We start from the raw sequence: 18,877 nt of genomic DNA on the forward strand, positions 1-18,877 counted from the left end.
CTCTCCCATCTTTGGTTAGCAACTGGGATTGGCAGACCAGGGACCCCTAAAATCCTTCCCTACAAATTCCCCTTTTCCTAATTTCCTCGGATGCACCAAATACTTTTCACATGCAACCACCATAAAGCTAGGTACACTAGATGTACTAGGAACCAAGAAACATATACTTACCATTTTCCATGTGCATTATGTATACCTGTGTGTTTTTGCAATAAAAATATAATCCTATTGAAAGTTATCTTTCTCCCAGTCTCTTTTCAAGCTAAAAGGGAATTTCTTTGCATTACGCTGTCTTGTTATCTAGCCTGCGATCTTGCAGTTTCCAATGAGGGCACTGTAATAATTCCCCTTAAAACAGCCCTTTTTGGTAACAATCTCACAAAAAGGATGGTTCAAAATTTCACCTCCATGCATCAAGAACCTGCCCACTTGACTCAGAAAGCAACACCCTGTTTTGAAAAGGGCATCTCTATGCACACAGATGAATGTCCTTAGAGGATAAAATGTGCCCAGCTCCATTCTCCAGCTTAGAAGGTGTGGGCAGCTTGGCACACCAGGAATGGAGACCAGACCCACAATGCACCTCTTCCTAAGGAACAGTCACAGCAAGAGACAGAGAATGCGGATGAGAGGGAGACCGTGATGCTGAAGGTTTCAGCTACAGAAGACGTGCCCACCCCATTCAGGGGTGACCTCATGCAGCATCTGAAAACCTAGGCAGGTGTGAACAGTGTACCTGTGGTTTGAATTTGCTGCCCCCTGGTGGACACAGGCAAGCAGATTACATAACTTTGGTCTCTTTCACTTGGAGAAGTGATGGAGCACCAGAAGACATGACGACTAAGTGGAACCTCCAGATCTGGAGGCAGACAACCTCACAGTACTGGTTGCAGAGGACCAGTGGCTTTTTCTCCTCCTTGTGGGCTTTCCAGAGGCAGATAGTGAAAATCTGTGAGGAGGGAACGCTGGACTGGTTGGGCCTGAACAGGAGGGGTAATTCTTGTGTTCCTCTCCTGCCCACGGAGACATTCACACAAGGGCAGGATCGGTTTGCTGCCCAGCGTGGAAAGGATGAAAGGAATATCCAGAGACCATCTCTGCCTTTATTTACAAAATAATCAACACCTTGAGCCAGATCAACAAGGAAGTACACAAAAGCCAGGACTGCCTGGGCCTGGGGAGCTGCAGGAGAGGACAGCAAGGGGCGGTCGCGGCACTTTTAAAAAACACAAGAACAAAACACGGTGACAGGTGAAAGGTCGTCTCGGGGGAGGGAGTTAGAACTTGAACTCCTTATACTTCTTGGCTCCTGCTCTGGTGTCCTGGGGCTGCGCTTTCCGCTTCTTTTGCTGGAGGAACAAAGAGAGTACAGTCAGTTGGTGTACTCCACCCCTGCAGTCTCATCCCCCCACCGCCCTCCATCAACTTCTTGCCCAGACTGCCCTGTAAGATGTGATGGAATTCCCCTTCCATCGCTTCCTGTTACCTCCACTATTCCTGGTTATTTTTCCCACGTCTGCTACTTCCTCCCCCACAACTCTCTGAAAGCTACTTCAGCCACCCAAGAGCATCATCTCTCTAATTTCCTGCCACACACAAACCACAAAGACCTCCCACTCCCCTCCCAGAAGTTGCACTTTCTGCCAACATTCGGCGACCTGTCCCAGCTGCAGCAACTGCTGCTTTTTCACTCAGGACACAAAGGCTGCCCCACCTTCTGCTTGGCGGCGTGCTCGGCCACCATGTCGCTGAAGTCCTCCTTCTCCACCTGGGCCTGCTGCTCCCGCACATGCTCTTCATACTTCTGAGTCATGGCCATGGGGTCCAGCTCCAGCTCCTCAGGAGCTAAGGCCACCTCCACGCCCTGGATCTCCGGCACTGGCCCTTTGCGACTCATCACCTGAAGGACACGAATGGAAAGTCTGCAGTTAAGAGACACTGTAGGAAGAAAGGCTTCTCTCCCTCCCTCCCTCCCTCCCACCCAGTCACAGAGGAAATAAAATAGGAAGACAATTTGAAATTGAGAGGGATGGCAGGACAGGGAGAGACTTCAACAGAGTCCTCACATACTAATTCAGAGAATGCTTACTCTAAAGGAAGTCCCATCAGGGCTCACAGGAAGACTCATGCGCTACCACGTGTTGTTGTGGGACCCCCTCTAACCTGTTTCCTTTGGCAGGAGACAGAGCCGGACTCACTCCCCTCCTTACCGTGGTCATGTCATAGATGTGCGTGGAGCCCATCATGGCCCCGCCAACAGTGGCAGTCCTCTTCTCCGGCAGCACTGTGAAAAGCTGGGGCGTCTCACTGCTGTGGGGGAGAAGCGGGAGAAGGGAAGGTCTCAGCATGGAAGGGGAAGGAACAGGGAGAGAGAGCCAAGCACAGACGGGCTGTGTGCAGGTCTCCCAGCCCTGCTACTCCAATCCCACAAACTAGAGATGGCTGGCTCTCTGATGCGCAAAGCACAGGGCACTCCTCAGCATAGGGTCTATACACTTCCTCAGAAGTAAATACAGAACAGCGACCAGAGCTTTCCAAAGCCATTTTGTCCCCTTCACGCTACCTCTACAGGTGACTGGGGGAGCAGACCCCAATCACAGCCAAGCTTTAGCTCCCAGAAGGCTGCCCTCCAGCTCCCCACCGCAAGGGAGGGGGGAAAGAAGCCCTGCTCGGCACTCACCCATCCATGGCTTCCTCAATCTTCTTCTTACGCAGCTCAATGAGTTCTGGAGTCTCCATGCCAGCAGGCACAGAGGAGAAACCACCAGGCGTGATCAGGCCACTGAGGAGAGAATAGAACAGTGGGTCAAAATCAGGCCGACACCACCAGTGGCTCATCCCCACACCCAAACAAGCTCCTGCCCCATGGCAGGGGCAGGAGAGTCCACGTCCTGACAAGGCACAGGTGCTGACCTGTCTGCTGGGGTGATGAAACCGGTCTCGTCTGGCTTCTCCTCATCGCTCTCCTCGTCCTCTTCCTCTTCAGAGGACTCCTCATCCGAGGGCTCCAGTTCCCCCCACGGTGTCCGATCAATCTCCTCCTCCTCCGTCTTGGTCTAAAGGGGGTGGCAGAGGTGAGAACGCTGCTGATTCCAAACTGGGCAGCACCCAGAACAGAAGGAAAAAAAGGGGGGCTGCAACTCCCGCCTTGGCCAACACCCACCTGGAATTCCGCTGCGTTGGTGCCAAAGACGTCTCCGTAGAGGGGCTTCCCAGTCTCGTCCACGGGGGGCTTGCCCCAACCTCCAGCATGGTACCCAAAGGAGCAACCCTGGAGAAAAGGAGGTCACAGAGTTGCTTAATGTCTCGTTCCGCAGAGGGGAGGAGGAGCTGGGAAGGGAACCCTGGGACCTCCCACCCCACCCTGGAGAGCAGCACCAACTGTTGTGCGGACAGTTCCAAGCTCCTCACTTAGCATCTCTTGCGAACATGCCACCACCGTGCAAGTGGTGAAACTGGTGTGGGGCTCAGAACCCGGCACCCTGAGAAGCCAAGCTCTGAAAAGGCACATTCTGTGTAAACCTGAACAGGCCCAGTGAGCCACAGCTGCTCCAACGCACCCTGCGAGCTGCAAAGAGCCAGCTACAGACCACTGGATGGTCGTCTGCATTTGAACACACGGAGCAGGAGCCCCACAAATGCATCAACGGGAACGCGCTGGCAATATCTCACCAAGGCCCAAAGGGAGCAGCCGAGCCACCTTCCGACTCACCTCCGGAATAGGAGAGTTCAAGCCTGGAATCTTCAGATTGGGGTAAGAGGGGGGCGGGCCGTAGCGCTGCATGGCAATCAGCCAGGGAGGCGGGACTTTGTGTGCGTTCTGGGGAAGGGGGCAAAGAGACAGCATGTCAGTCACAAGAGCCGTTCACTTGATCCCAGGTTTCCCTGGCCCCCTCCTTTCCACTGTTTCAGGCCACACACATGAATACACCCCTCTCTCTGCAGTGCCAGTTCTAACAGCCTGTCTGTCCACCACCACAATCTCCCTGATGCTTCCCAGTCGCCTGTCCTGAGCATCACCTTCCCAAACAACTGGATGTGTCACTGGACAAGCCACAACACAGTTTTTTTTTTTTTTTAGGGAAGGGGATGCATAGAGCAAAGAAGCCCCAAACACAAAGAAATAAAGAGCCTCCGTAACACACTTTGGCTGAATGCTCTCAGAAAACACGCCTCGCTCTCCATTCAAGCGCCTCTGCTGAACAAGGGAAGTTCTGGAGGCATCTAGTGTCTGGGGAGCTTGGCACACCAAGACGGTGGCGCCTTCCTTACAGATCTCCCTCCCAGTGGGATGACAAACTGCTCCCTCCATGTTAGCCTTCTGGCAAGGGGCGGAGGCTCGCCTTGTTCCTCCTTCCTCATGCAGCTGCCAGGGCCAGTGGGCGGCAGAGAAGGGCATTAGGTGGGAGTTGTGGGAGACAACGGACCCTCTTGGGCCCTCAGTGATGTTCCCAGGGGAGTGACAGGCTCTAAACTGCATTTACAAAAAGGAGAGTGGCTGTTTTCCAAGGAAGGGACCGGTGGGAGGGTCTCTAGTTTCACTTCTCATTCATTTTCGGAAGCTAAGCAGGGTCAGGCCTGGTGAGTACTTGGATGGGAGACTGCCTGGGAATACCGGGTGCTGTAGGCTTGTACCCTAGTCTTTCAAGACTGAAGGTTGCCAACCAACCAACCATTCCCACGATTAACGGCTCTTGAGAGAGACCAAACAGCGCCACTGGCTGCAAGGGCCGTGCCTCTTGCCACTCACCGGCCCCACAGGCATGCCCAGCGCAATGCGCAGCTCGTCTGACAGGTCCCCCGGCTTCTTCTCCTTCAGTCGTGTCTCAAACTCCTTGCCCTGTGGGGGGGGGGGATGAAATGGAGAGGAGAGAATCAGCAAAGGCCAAGATTGCTGCCTCCCCACCTGCCGAGGCCAGTCCCCGCAACGCAGCTCCCTTACTTCATAGTACAGGTCCCCGTGGATCGTCAGCTTTGGCTTGGTCTGCCACTTGAAAAAGGCATCGTGCAGCTTCTGGTAATCGATATCGATCTTCCCCATCTTGGGGCGGACTTTCTCCCTCATCTTGGACTTCATAGTCTTCTGCTCTTCCTGGGAGGGGGGCGCCAACAGAGAAGCAGGTTATACAAATGACAGGGGCGTTTCTTCAGTTTCAGACTGTTTCTATCGACATTTGGACCAGGAATGGACTCAGACCACCAGCAACTGGAGATGGTGGTTGTCAGTAGTGTCCCAGCTGCATGGTTAAGCCCAGCTCTCTGGGAGGGGGCTGTGAGCCAGAACGTTCCAGTCTCACCCTGGCAGCATCTCCAAGTAGGGCTTGAAAAGAATCCTGCCCCAAGCACTGGACAGCCACAGTGGCCAGTGTTGACAACACTGAGCAAGACAGTCGAAGTGCTGGACTCAGCTGGCAGTGGCTTCCTATGCCCAGCAGGTTCAAAGGAAACACCCCCTCCAGTGAATTTACAGAACCTTTGGTTGCATATTCAAGGGCTCTTTGCAGAAACGCCCTACCTTTTCTTGCAAAGCCTCCCTCATCTCCTGGATCCCTGTGCGCTTGATGAATTCTGGCAGCTCAAAGGGCGGCTTCTCAATGCCCCTCTTTCCTTGCAGGTATTTGCGCTTGAAGCACCAGTGCCGAGGAACTGGGACAGAGTTGCGGGTGGCCTTCAGGTGGACAAGCAGCTTGGGGTCCTGGGCTGTCACGTCGTGCATCTCCACCACGTCAGGACGGGCCACGAGCTGTGATGGGGGGGACCGGACATGGGGCTGAGAATTGAAGCCTGACCTTCTGAGATGTAGCTGCCCCTTTTACCTGGAAGCTACACTTCTTATTCCCCACTGTGCAGCCTTTAGAAGATGGGACCTCTAGTGTGGTCTCCGACAGGTGCAAACCAATCAAGAGACCAGTTCTAAATTGCCTCAAAAAAGCCTAAGGAGGTGAAGGCCCTCCTCTCACCACAGCTTTCCTGCATCTGGCATTCAGATGCACACTCTCCCTGAACCCAGAGGTAGCACAAAGCCAGCATGATGAGCAGTCATGGTAGACTTATCGCCCATGCAGTTGTCTGATCCTCTTTCTAAGCTACTATCCAGCGGCAGAGAATTCCAGATTAAGAACAAGGTGCAGGAAGGACGACTTCCATTGCCGTCCTGAATCTCCCACCAATCCATTTCATATCTGTGTGTTCTAGTGCGGTGTGCAAGGGAAATACATTCCTCCCTGTCCACTTGCAAATCAGAAGGTAGAGTAGGCAGAACAGCCAGTTTAGGGGGTACAATTTCTAGGCCATTATGAGGCACTGCCCCAGATTCAGCCCCATAAACCACAGCCAAAAGCCCCCACTTTACAGACAATCTCATGGGCTCAGAGAGTAGCAAATATGCCTATCTGAAGGGAATTCTCAAACTACTCAGCAATGAAAAACTGTGAGCGGGGAAAAAACCCACAGAAGACAGTCCCCAGTTAACTGCAGCAAAGTGGGGAGGAGGGCGGGGCTTCCTGAACAGCATCAACGCTCCATCCTCCATCCCAGGCACACACTCCCATCATACCTGTTTGAGCTCAGCCACGGTAAACCGGTTCATTCGCCGTAGCTTTTTCTTCGACAGTTTGGGGACTTCAGGCTTCTTCTCCTGCGCATATTGAAGAAGGAGATGCTGTCAGTTTCCCCCCATTAATCACCTGTTAGCCAAGTTTATTGGCTTTTTTATATATACTGAATAGGTGTCTGTAGCCCTCGAGCAGTCGCCCCCACCCCATACCCCTCTGAAAGCTCACAAGCAAACTGCAAAGGTCCTTCACGTCCCGTTGACTCCCAGCAAATCCGTACAGGTGTGCGCCACTTAACGACGGGGATATGTTCTCTTCTTCCCATTGTTATGTGATTGGGTCATTAAGTGAACATTCAATCCAATCTGTAGCATAAACAGACACTGCCTGCCCGACACCGGCTGCCTGCACAGGCTACTGGAGACAGATTGCCTCTTCTTTGCACTAAGAGCCTCTCTGCTGTGTAAACAGACCCTCTGCTGCAGGCTATGGGAGATGCAACTGCCTCATTAAGAGCATCTTTATTGTGCTTTGACCACCGTCATATATGAGGTCCATTGTTAAGCGGCGCATACCAGCACTTGCAGATTTTGTTCTTCAGTAGCAATTGAGGCTTCTGCATGTCAGAGTAAAGCATGCAGCCCTAGAGGAAAAAACTCCTTGGGGAAAGGGAGTTAAAAGCCACCCCTTGGACAATCGCACGCAGTGGCACTCACCTGCTCGTCGTCCGAGCTGTCGTCACTGTCTTTCCGCTCCTCTTCAAAGCCCTTCTTCTTGGGGGCAGCTGAACTAGCCACCTTGTCTGCCTTTTCTGGTTCCTTCTCCTTGTCCTTCTTTACGTCATCTGTCAGCTGCGGGGAAGGGAGAGCAAGCAGGTAAGGCTGAGACTCGCTAGAGAAGATTTTGGCTTCTCCAGCAACAGAGATTCACACACCCCTCACATCTAGAGGGGCTGTTAACGCCCCAATCTTTTTCTAAAGGTGTTTAGAGAGCGACCACATCCCCAAAGGAAAGCAGGAAGACCAACAACTCCAACCCATCTTTGTGTCCCTTTAGGAGGGAAGGAACCCCCGGCCTTCCGAGAAGCAACAGGTTCACCCACAGCAAGTCCCGGCCCTTGCCACACCTTGAAGGCCTCAAAGATCCTCTTGAAGAAAATGAAGTTGGGGTCGTAGATCTCCGGCTCCTCTGTGACATACTCGATCTCCACAGGGCCCTCGGCTCCCGAATCCTCCCCTCGACCCTCGGCACCTTGGGAAGTTGAGCCCTCTTTCAGGACCACACTCTGCTTCTTCTTCTTCTTCCTGTTGCGCCGCTTGCGGTTTTTCTGTGGGGAGGGGACACAGAAGCTCATTCAGCACTTTTAGCAGGGCAGCCTCATTGTGGGGAAGCCTGATATCTGAAGGACAATCTCCTCCCACATCGACCTGCCAACATGCCAGGATTGCCACTGAAGGCCTTTGGGTCCCTCCACCACCCGATGTGGGTGGGTACATGAAACAGGGCTTTTCCGGAGCTACCCCCACCCTGAATGTCAAGCCCCTCCTCTGCAAAGCCAGGCGGACCCCTAGGCCGCCTGCTTTTTGTTTCAAGTGGCCATCTCTAGAGCTTCTCCAGTTGTTTACTGCCCCTTCTATGCGGCAATCAGTGCCTTGCTCACCACTTCTGTTCAGGTTATTTTAAATTTTCATTTCAAAATAAGTTTTAATGCAGTTTTATGGAATGTTGGAAGCCAACTTGGTGGCCTCTTTCCATGGAAATGAAATGTTTTAAACAAACAGCAGCTGCCAAACATGGCTAAAGAATTTTGGAGCCGATTTTTGGAACAGCCACTTCTCCAAGCAGTGCTCACAAACACACCCACACAACCTCAGCGTAGCACACTGTGAATACATGTTGGCCCACTCAGCCTGATCCATCAGGGCCCATGATATTAGCTGCCGAGGGCAGGGAAGGGCCAATCACATGCTGCAGTCAAGAGGCTGTCGCTCTTGTCCTCTGCAGCCAAGTGTGTCAGGGTCCGCCCCAGAGCCCCCTCACCTCTTTCTTGGACAGAGCTGAGGCATCATCCTCGGCATCTGACGTGGTCATCCCCGAGGACATCCTCAAGTCGGTCTCCATGTCGTCATCTGCAAGAAAGAGGAGACACACAAGTGGCTGAAGAGGAGCAAAGGCAGGTGCACAAAACCAACACACCCAGACTGATCAGCTCCACGTGACATCACAAGCTGAGGGGGGGGGCAATATTTGTGCTGTCTCTAGTGAGGGCTGTTACCTGTAGCGCTGGGCACTGCTGTAAGCTCTTCCTGACGGATCTCCTTGAGTTGGAGGATCTTTTCCAGGGCCTGAGGGATCTTGGGACCCACACCAGACTCATCAACCTGGAAGACAGAGCAGGCTACATTTAATTCCTCTAGCGCAGTGGTTCCCAACATTTTATCACTTGCATACCCCTTGGCAGCCCATTTCCATCAACTGTACACTGCAAAGCATTCTAATTCTAGCCCTGCAGACCTGCCTTTTCCGTCATTATCCAATTCTTTTTCAAGTACCTCTAAAGGTCCTGGCAAGTACTCCTGGGGGCACACGTACCCCAGGTTGGGAACCACTGCCCTAGCAAGTCAAGAGCAGACAAGGAGGACTTGCCTCCCAGCCCCAAGAACAGTCATGATCAGTGCTCCATCACGACAATCCAAACACAGGCCAGGTTCAGACGGCACGTGGAAGCACGCTTTAATACTCCTGATTAGGATTAAAGGTCTTCAGCAGGGAGGCGGCCACAGTGCTGCCGCCATTTTGCTTTGAGGCTCAGGCCTGCACGGTTTGAAGAGTGGCCGAGGCCTGGGCTCCTCAGAAGAGGCCACGCCCACCAGACTTTGGTGGGCTTGTTTTGGCACAGTCCATCCATTTTCAGTTGACCCTTTCAGCAGTCATCGGTCACCATTTGGTATGGAGACCCATTCCCTCGGCCACACCTCTTGCCCACAGAGCTCTGGATGGTGGGGCCTATGTTGCAGGCTCTGATTTGAGGTGGGTGTCAGCTCTAGACAAGCTGAAAATAGGTGGTTTAAGCCACGTCCCCTAGTTCTTGGGTCCCAGCGTCAAATCCTAGGTCATTTGTAAGCTCTCTTTATAAATGAATGGGATGGGCCAGCATGGCAATGCCAAGCTTGTTCTAAGCCAAAATCAGAAGCAAAACCCTTCTGTCTTTTGCACATAAGAGGAAAGCATGTGTGTCTAAGGATAAACCAAGATTAAACCCGTGTTCTGGGTACCAGAGTATTGGGAAGGGGTGGGACAACGACCAGCCACAGAAGTGGACTGGTAGAAAGCAAGGAAAGAGCAAAGCCGGAAGACTGTGGCCAAAAAAAAAGGACCCAAACAGCAATGGAAAGTCAGGTGGAACCTTATTTTACCACAGAATAAACAAATTCACAGCTCCCCAGACAATTTTCAACTTTGGTCTGGACCTGAACAGTCTGCAACAGCCAGTCTTACCTCGCGGCTGTCCTCTCCTGGGGGCGGTGGAGGGCCTCGGGGTCGTGGTCCTGGTGGTCCAACGGTTGGGCCCACGGGGGTGGCTCCTAGGAACAGGACAGCTAATGAATTCACAAAGGAAAAATGAAGCAACAACAAACAAAGCCACCCCACTGCTCCCCTGAATTGGGGAAGGAACTGTTAATGCTGATCTTATTTAGACTTCCAGCATGCCCCAGATCCAGGGTGATCTGCCTTCATGCCCTGCTAGGAGGGGAATTAGTTTTTCAGAGGCATGAAGTTGGACTAGATGTGGGCCTGATCCAACAGAGCTTTTCCTATAATTTTGAAAAGGTGCACAAGCTGGCCAAGAAGTGAGGAAAGGTCTCTTCCAGAATACCTCCCCCCCCCCCATTCTTTCCCCAATGTTGCTTGCCGACCTTGTGCAAAAGGCCCATGGCTCCTTTTGTGAGCCATGGGGACGTACCTCTTGGGAGTCCCTGGGGTCTTGGCCCCATGTCTGGGGGAGGCCGAGGAACCGAAGGGGCCAGCTTGGACATCTCTTGCTGGCGCTCTTGTTCCATAAGGACAGTGGCCTGGAAAGGGAAGAAACAAATGCCAATTGAGGAACATTTTCTGCTTCCTTTTTCCGAGCAGCCTTGTGCGGGTGCTGAAATTCTCTTGCACTTTTCAGAGGCCAGTTCACACCTGCAAGGAAGTCCTTAACCCCATCCATCAGCCAACTGCAGGGACTGCTCCAGCACGGCCCCTTTTCCTCCACCACCATTTTGCTGCCCTGCAGTGCTCTCGCTTGCTGTTGACAAACTTCATCACTTTTGATTGGCCCTGCATAAGGCATGACCAGACTTTCAGGGTGGATTTTTCTTCTGTGGAAACGACGAGGCCAGGGCTGCAAGCCATTCCTGCAGGCCCATGATGCTCCAGTGATCGAGTGCTGAACAGCCTGTGGCTAACAGAGAGTTGCTAAGGGGCATTCCACAGCACGGGGCCCCCAGTGCTGGGATTTTCACACACAGCACATGAACATGCACATGCAGACACAAATGCGGGCACCGTCACCTGCTTGACCCTCTCCTCCTGCTGAATCAGCATGGCAGCCTGCTGTTGAGCCAGCTTCAGTCGCTCTTCCTCAGGCAACTTGGAAGGGTCCACTGCCTGCATGCGGAGAGGTGGGCCCAGGCCGGGGGGTGGCAAAGGGGGTCCCACACCCATCGGAAAGTTGAGGCCCATGCCAGGGGGAGGCGGAGGGGGAGGCGGTGGCATCCCCATCGGAGGTGGCGGCAGAGGGATCCCCGAGAGCTGTGAAAGAGAGAAGGCCGCAGCTGTGGGAGGCTGCAGGGGCTTGGAAGACGTCCTGCGGGTCACACCTCCCCAACGGGAAGACAGGATAAGGAGGAACTGCAGTGAGCCAGGCCTAAGCCCTGCAATCCAGTGGGTAAGAGCTGCGCCCCTCATTGCCAGGGGATGGCAGGGAGAAGTGCCACAAGAGAAGTGACATCACCAGAAGCATGCAGACGCTGCCTTTGAAACTTTTCCCACAGAATTTGAGCTGAGAAGTACAAGCTCAGCAGGAGGCAAGCTAAGGATTTTGCCTCAGGGCCTGGGCCAGGGAGTCCTGCCCCTATGATGCATACAGATGAGGATGGGGCAAGCAGAGTGGGCAAGCCTGGATCATTTCTTGCCCCTTCCCCCCCCAAGGAGGAAATTTTGGCCTTCTGTCATTTCACCAGAGACTGTCCACAAGCAATGCGCACACTCTAAGCCATGTTCCCTCCCTCACCCACTCAGGCTCACATCATCACCCAAAGGAGCCTTCTTCAACCAGTCTCACTCACCTGTCCCGGCATAGGAGGAGGGGCTGCTTTGTCTCCATCATCTCCCCTGAGGACTGGTCGGTTGAGAACTATCCCAGTCTGAAAAAAGCAACAAAGCTTGGATATGAGCCAATTCAAACAGCAGTGTCCAGCAGCCTCTGTGGAGAAAACTTAGGACCTAATATGGTTTTGGGTGCCATCCACAAAAAACCGTGGAGAGGGGCACACACAACGAAGGCAGTGCCTTAAGGCAGTGTTTCTCAAACTGTGGGTCACGAGCCAATTTCAGGTGAGTCCCTGTTCATTTCAATATTTTATTTTTCAAATATTTGACTTGATGCTACCATGGGATGTGACTGCATTTGGGGAAATGTTACAGACCTGTACTTTTCACAGGCTACCAAGTATAAGCTTTTAACAATGATAATAAATGGGACTTTTATTTAAGTTCCTGGGTAAGTGTGGACAGGATTGCAGCCTAGGATAGTCAAAAATTTTCCTGCTTGATGATGTTCCTTCCGGTCATGACATCACTTCTGGTGGGTCCTGACAGATTCTCATTCTAAAAAGTGGGTCCCAGTACTAAATGTGTGAGAACCACTGCCTTAAGGGAACACTTGCTAGGTTCCTATTTACAACCCTTCTGTTGCTGCTCATCTTCTGCAAGCCCCACCCATATATTTAAAGCCCTCACAATTTCTCAAAAGCCACTTCTCACCTCTCCTAAAGAGGTGAAAACAATTTCAAGCCACAGTTATCATTACTAAATACTTACAGTATATCCGGTTTATCAACAGCAGCAAAACGCTCAGCACCACAATCACATCTAAGACGCATGAGCAAGGAACTTACGTGGCTAGCTGCCTCATATGTAGTCAGGTCCTTCTTCCCTCTGGCTCAACATTGCTGATACTGGGTGACAGCAGCTCCCCAGTGTTCCAGAAAGGACTTTTTCTCTGTCCTACCTGAAGATGCTACCCACCAAAGACCATCTGCATTCACACTACCACAGAACTACAGCGCTTTCCCCAAACTGGACTATCCAACCCAACACACCCATTTCCTCTCCTCTCTTCAACACAGATGTAGAGTCTGGGGGCCCCCCATGCATCCTGCCTGGATTTCTTAACACTCAGCAATTCCAAAGCTCACTATTTCTTCTTAATCCAGTTGGACCACATACAGTGTTAGGTCAACAGAATCCATCTCCACAAAAGGCAGATCTCTGGGCAACCTAAACCTTCCTTATCACCAAGCATTCTGCTTGGCCAGGATGAGAGCTCACTTGGCAGTAGAGGCAGCTGCCTCAGAGTGGAAGGTGCTGCATTTTAGCCACAAGAAACAAGAACTCACCTGAAGTGTGTAGGTCTGCAACCGTTCCACCAGCTCCTCACGGCCACCTGGAAAAGGACACAGGAGATGTTGGGCTTCTTCAGGAGTTACTATACATCACACACACACACATCACATCACAAGCTAAAATGAATCAGAGTGGAATCCCAAGCAAAAGGAGAGTGACAGTCCCTCTCCCCAACTAAGGAGGTGACTTTAAGACAGTGATTCCCAAACCTTTTTTGACTACCACCTCCCTTGACCTACAGGGCCATTGGCTATGGTTCCCCTTTAGGGGTATATAGATAGTATAGGGCAGGGGTGTCAAACTCGTTTCATGTTGAGGGCCGAACAGCATTCACGATGCCTGCTGAGGGCCAGAAGTAATGTCATCAGGCAGGAAGTGATGTCATCAAACAGGTCTTAACCAAAAATGAGCACTTTTTCTCACTTAGGAACCCATTAACTGCAAATGACAGAAGAGAAAACACACAAATCTCGATCATATTTCATGATATTGGAGAGCCCAATTTTCAAATGGGCTGCCCTTTCAGAAGTAACACCTCAGTAGCTGAGAGCCTGAGGGCCAGATAAAAAGCTTCCGCGGGCCGCATCCAGCACCCAAGCCTTATGTTTGACACCCCTGGTATAGGGCATGGGGTTTTTGTGAGGATCCCACAGCTCCCCTGGCTGGTTTCTGCAGCTCCCCCAGGGGCCACAGTTTGGGAACCACTACCTTAAGCCACTGCTCCCTCAGCCTCCCTCTCCACAAATACTAGCATAGGATGTTAAGTGGTTAAGAGATGAGCTGCAAAGTAGGACTTGCTCAGTTCAAATTTAATCTCTACCCCAAGTTCACTCAGTGGCCTTAGACAAGCCTCTCCTTCCCAACCTCTGCCTTCCCCATCTGTAAGTAATGCAAGGGATGGGCCCCCCAACCCTTCCTATTCTCCTGCACTCGCCCCTCCCCTCCCCACCCCCCTATTTCCTTCCCCAAAGACTCCAATCTTCCTAATTCTCATAAGAAGATCTCTGCTGGATCAGGCCAGAGGCCTATCTGGTCCAGCTTCCTGTATCTCACAGTGGCCCCCCAGATGCCTCAGGGAACACACCAGACAGCAAGCAACCTGCATCCTGGTGCCCTCCCTTGCACTGGCATTCAGACACAGCCTCCTGAAACCAAGAGGTTGCACAGACCCATCATGGCTTGTAACCTGTGATGGATTTTTCCTCCAGAAACGTGTCCTCTTAAAGGAATCCAGGTCAGACGCCATCATCACATCCTGTGGCAGGGAGTTCCACAGACCAAGAACATAGCAACAGCCTTGCTGGATCAGGCCAGGGGCCCACCTGGTCCAGCTTCCTGCATCTCACAGTGGCCCCCCAGATGCCTCAGTAAGCTCGTGAGACACCTGCCCCCCGGGGCCCTCCCCTGCTTGGCAGGAGACTGCGCAGGCCCCAGAGGACCCTTCCTCCCCCGAGCTGTCCAATCCCCTTTCAAAGGCACCAGGCCAGACGCCCCCACACCCTGTGGCGGGGGGTTCCACAGGCTAATGACACACAGGTGCCCACCAGCGCTGCTACCACGAGGGGCTTCCCTCCTGCGGGCCTTCAGGCGCCCCCCACACCCTGTGGCGGGGGGTTCCACAGGCTAATAACACGCCGGGTCAGGAACCGTCTCCCTTTGCCCGCCCCCGCCTCACCCTGCGCGGGCGCCCCGATCTCGGCCAGCTTGGCCTGCAGCTCGCTGGTGGACCAGGCGCCGTAGCCGGGCAGCGGCAGGTCCCCCGCCTTGGGGGGCTCGGAGTGCGCCTCCGCCGCCATCTTGCCTCCCCTGCTAGCCCGCGCGGCCACCGTAGCCCGTCTGCCAATCGGCGCCGGCCCACGACCCGCGCGGACCAATCGGAAGCCGAAGCCGCCGTTCGCGCAGAGCTTCCTGGGAGATGTAGTTCTTTCTTCTCGTCCCGGCCCATACGCGTGTCTCTGGGGTCATAGAGAGGCCTGAAGCCTAGAGCGGCAAAAGCCCAGACTTCCGCTGGAGGGACAATCGGAAGGTCCTCCACTAGGGGGCGCTCAGAGCACGCAGCTTCCATGAGAATCTTGTCCTAAAGGGGGCGGGGCTATTAGTCAATCTCAATTGGACTACATATCAAAACGAAAATTTAATTAATTAATTAAAAGCAGAACTACTCAATTAAATCTAATTAATACACTAATTAATCTAATTAATTAATTAATTAGATTGATTAATTAATCTAATCCAATTAATCCAATTAGTTTATTAATATAATCTAATTAATCTAATTAATATTAAATCTAATTAATCTAATTAGTATAACAATTAGAATTAATTAAATTAAATATAATTAATGAATTATAATTAAATTAATTAATTAAAATATGTTAATTGGAATTAATTAAATTTAATTAATTAATTTCTTAAAACATTTTAATTAGAATTAATTAAAATCTAATTTAAATTAATTTAAATTAATTTAAATCTAATCTAAATTTTAATTAGAATTAATTAAAATCAATCAATTAGTTAATTTCTTAAATTAATTAGAATTAATTAGATTTAATTAATTAATTACTTAAATATAGTAATTAGAATTAAATGTAATTAATTACTTAAAATATATTTAAATAATCATTATTCTATTAAATATATTTTTAGTTATATAAATTTGTTATATTTTAGATATATTAATATTGATTAATATTGATTAATATTATTTTAATTTTATTTATTGATTTAATATTGATTATTTTAATATTGATTGATCATGATTATTAATATTAATTTGATATATTAATATTGTTTATGTTGATTAATAAGTAATAACATTAATTGATATTAATATTAATATTAATTGATATTAGTGTTAATATTAACAATATTTTGTCCACACAACAACCCTATGAGGTAGACAAGGCCGAGAGTGACTGGCCCAAGTTGTTCTTTTAAATATTCGTTCATTACATCCTTATCCCCACATTGTTCCAAGGAGATCAGCAGGGGGCACAGAGGCAGCACCATAGATGGGGCCTGGGCTGGATGCATGTCTACACAACCCATGTGTCCTGCAGGCCTTAGGGTTGCCAACCCTCCAGGATGGGCTTTGGGTCGACGCCAGGAATCGGCCCTTCAGGTGACCATAGTCGCCTTCAGTATATAAGTGGCATTGATATGGTCCATTTCTCCTGCCCCTCTTCCCCATACAACACTGATTTTGGATGTCCTGCTGAGGATTTCTTGCTTGCAAGGATGACTGCTATACTACAGTATACACCAGTGTTTCTCAAACTGTGGGTTGGGACCCACTGGGTGGGCCGCGAGCCAATTTCAGGTGGGTCCCCATTCACTTCAATATTCTATTTTTAATATATTGGACTTGATGCTGCCATGGTATGTGACTGCATTTGGGGAAATGTTACAGAACTTTTAACAGGCTACTATGTATATTCTTTGAACAATGATAGTAAATGGGACTTACCCCTGAGTAAGTGTGGGTGGGATTGCAGCCTAACAGCCCGCCTATGTATGTCTACTCAGAAGTAAATCCCTTTGTGGTCAATGGGTCTTACTCCCAGGAAAGTGTGGATAGGATTGGGCTCTAGGATAGTTAAAAATCTTCCTGCTTGATAATGTCACTTCTGGCCATGACATCACTTCCAGTGGGTCCCGACAGATCCTCATTCTACAAAGTGGGTCCCGGTGCTAAATGTGTGAGAACCACTGCTGTACACCAAACATCATCTTTGGTTTCCCACCCGCTCAGATCAGGCAGAAGGCAGGCTGAGTTTCTGGGCTCCAAAGCTAGTTTTATTTTCAGGTGCTTCATGGCTACAGATCCAGGAGGGAAGCGGCTGACTAGGATGGTTCTCTCTTTCTCTCTACCAGGTTTGCTCTCAGGTTGATTCTCGGAGGTCTTCAGAAGATTTGGTCCTTCTGTGCCTGAAAGACACACAGCCTGGCTAAAACCCTGCTGTTCCAAGCTGACCCGGGGCCTGGGGTTCACACCCCCGACAGCTCCAGTTCCATTGCTTAAGGGGCAAGGGCAAGAGGTGGCCAAGAAAGCCATCATCTTTGCATTTTGCTGCCAAACTTTGCTTTACAAAGTTTTGAAAAGGTAACACATTAAGGCTGCAACCTTTGCACACTTTCCTAGGAGTAGCCCGCACTGAATTCAGTGGGACTTGCTCTGAGTAGGCATTGTAGGAACGTGTTATTATTGTGATGCACAATCCGTCAGCTGAACCATGGTGGTCAGCGCATAGAGCAGGGGTGCTCACACTTTTTTGGCTCGAGAGCTACTTTGAAACCCAGCAAGGCCCGGAGATCTACCAGGGGGAAGGAAGCGTCTGACAGACACCCCCTTTGATGTATGGAGCCCCTGCTGGACAAGGTCAGAGGAGGCCCACCAAGTCCAGCTTCCTGTGCCCCACAGTGGCCCACCAGATGCTTCAGGAAGCACACGGGAGGCCTCTCCTCTCTCCCCACCCCACATACTGGGGGCAGCCACAGGTCCCCCCAAGAGGCACAGCCGCCCACTTTAGCTCCTGCTCTTCCAGCATGCAGCCACCAAACTGATGAAACAGACTAGAGTCTAGTCAGTTTCGTCAGTTTTGTTGCTGCATGCCTGAAGAGCAGCTAAAGTGTCAGTTTCAGTATCAGTTTAGTGTCAGCTAAATATATCAGTTTCGTCTAGTCACTAAGAGACAGGGCTCCGCGATCTACTCATTTTGCCTCGCGATCTACCGGTAGATCGCGATCCACCTATTGAGCACCCCTGGCATAGAGAGACTTATGCAGAACTGTGTAATACAGCATATACAGAGAAATCAGGTTCTTGTGAGTGTGCATGTGTGTGTACCTCCAGCATGGACTATTGTGTGGCTTTCAGGATATGCACTTGCAGTTTTAAAGGGAAAGCCACAGTTGCCAGTGGGTTAGAAAGGCTACTTGTCATGAATATGTACAGTTTAGGCCTTGGTTAGCATGTGAAGCCTGAACCAAACTAAGTCAGTAACGGAGAAGTGGCTCACAGTTCCCAGTTGCAAGAATGTGAGTAAACAAACAAAAAGATTGTTGTCTCTCCTTTGCTGGCCAGAAAGGACAGACAACAAGAATTACAACCCATTGGAATGTTTAGCACATTAGTAGACTGAGGGGCGCCTGATCAAGCAGAATGGAATGCAGCTGTGGATCTCCAGTTGGGAGGGTTAAGAACTAGGAGGGCTGGCAACCAGACCCACAACCAGACAGAGAAGGTTCTGTCCTCAAAAGCTTCTGATTGGACAGTCTAAATAAGTAGGAAGTCACCTCAGTACTATTAGCATAAGAAGTATACTAATGAGTGCCCCAAGGGGTGTGTCCCGTTCTTCTTGGGCAGAGTTTTTGGGTGCAACATCCTGCATGCCGTGAGCTCCATTGTCCACCATGGGCATCTGGCCTCACAGGTAGCCTGGAGCTAAGAGATCTACAAGAGTAACTGACCCAGGTGAGAGATAGAGATTAATAGAGATAGCCAGCTAGCTTTATTATTTTATTGCTGATGTGTTTCCTAGATGTTTATGCCTCTAGCATTTGCTGCCTTATGTAACCTTATGCACTTAATAAACTAAAATTCCTTTTACTAAATTGTTTCATTGTCTGTTGGGGACAATGGTTCAGAA

General features: G+C 50.6%; 1 protein-coding gene across 1 annotated transcript; it reads right to left on the minus strand.

Moving 5' to 3' along the window:
- Window positions 1–1,083: 1,083 nt before the first annotated feature.
- Window positions 1,084–15,037, minus strand: SF3B2 (splicing factor 3b subunit 2). Its single transcript, XM_066610196.1, has 21 exons — window positions 14,902–15,037; window positions 13,220–13,266; window positions 11,888–11,965; window positions 11,112–11,351; window positions 10,519–10,627; window positions 10,053–10,138; window positions 8,830–8,935; window positions 8,595–8,683; window positions 7,681–7,881; window positions 7,271–7,405; window positions 6,557–6,637; window positions 5,516–5,743; window positions 4,943–5,092; window positions 4,751–4,840; window positions 3,713–3,820; window positions 3,164–3,271; window positions 2,914–3,056; window positions 2,681–2,782; window positions 2,211–2,310; window positions 1,715–1,900; window positions 1,084–1,349 (listed from the first exon to the last, which is right to left on the minus strand). Exons 1-21 carry the CDS (start codon window positions 15,020–15,022, stop codon window positions 1,278–1,280), a joined length of 2,580 nt encoding a protein of 859 aa, XP_066466293.1. The 5' UTR covers window positions 15,023–15,037; the 3' UTR covers window positions 1,084–1,277.
- Between the last annotated feature and the right edge of the window lie 3,840 nt (window positions 15,038–18,877).

The sequence above is a fragment of the Tiliqua scincoides genome, chromosome 15 (assembly GCF_035046505.1).
Source record: "Tiliqua scincoides isolate rTilSci1 chromosome 15, rTilSci1.hap2, whole genome shotgun sequence".
In the NCBI taxonomy this organism is placed as follows: domain Eukaryota; kingdom Metazoa; phylum Chordata; class Lepidosauria; order Squamata; family Scincidae; genus Tiliqua; species Tiliqua scincoides.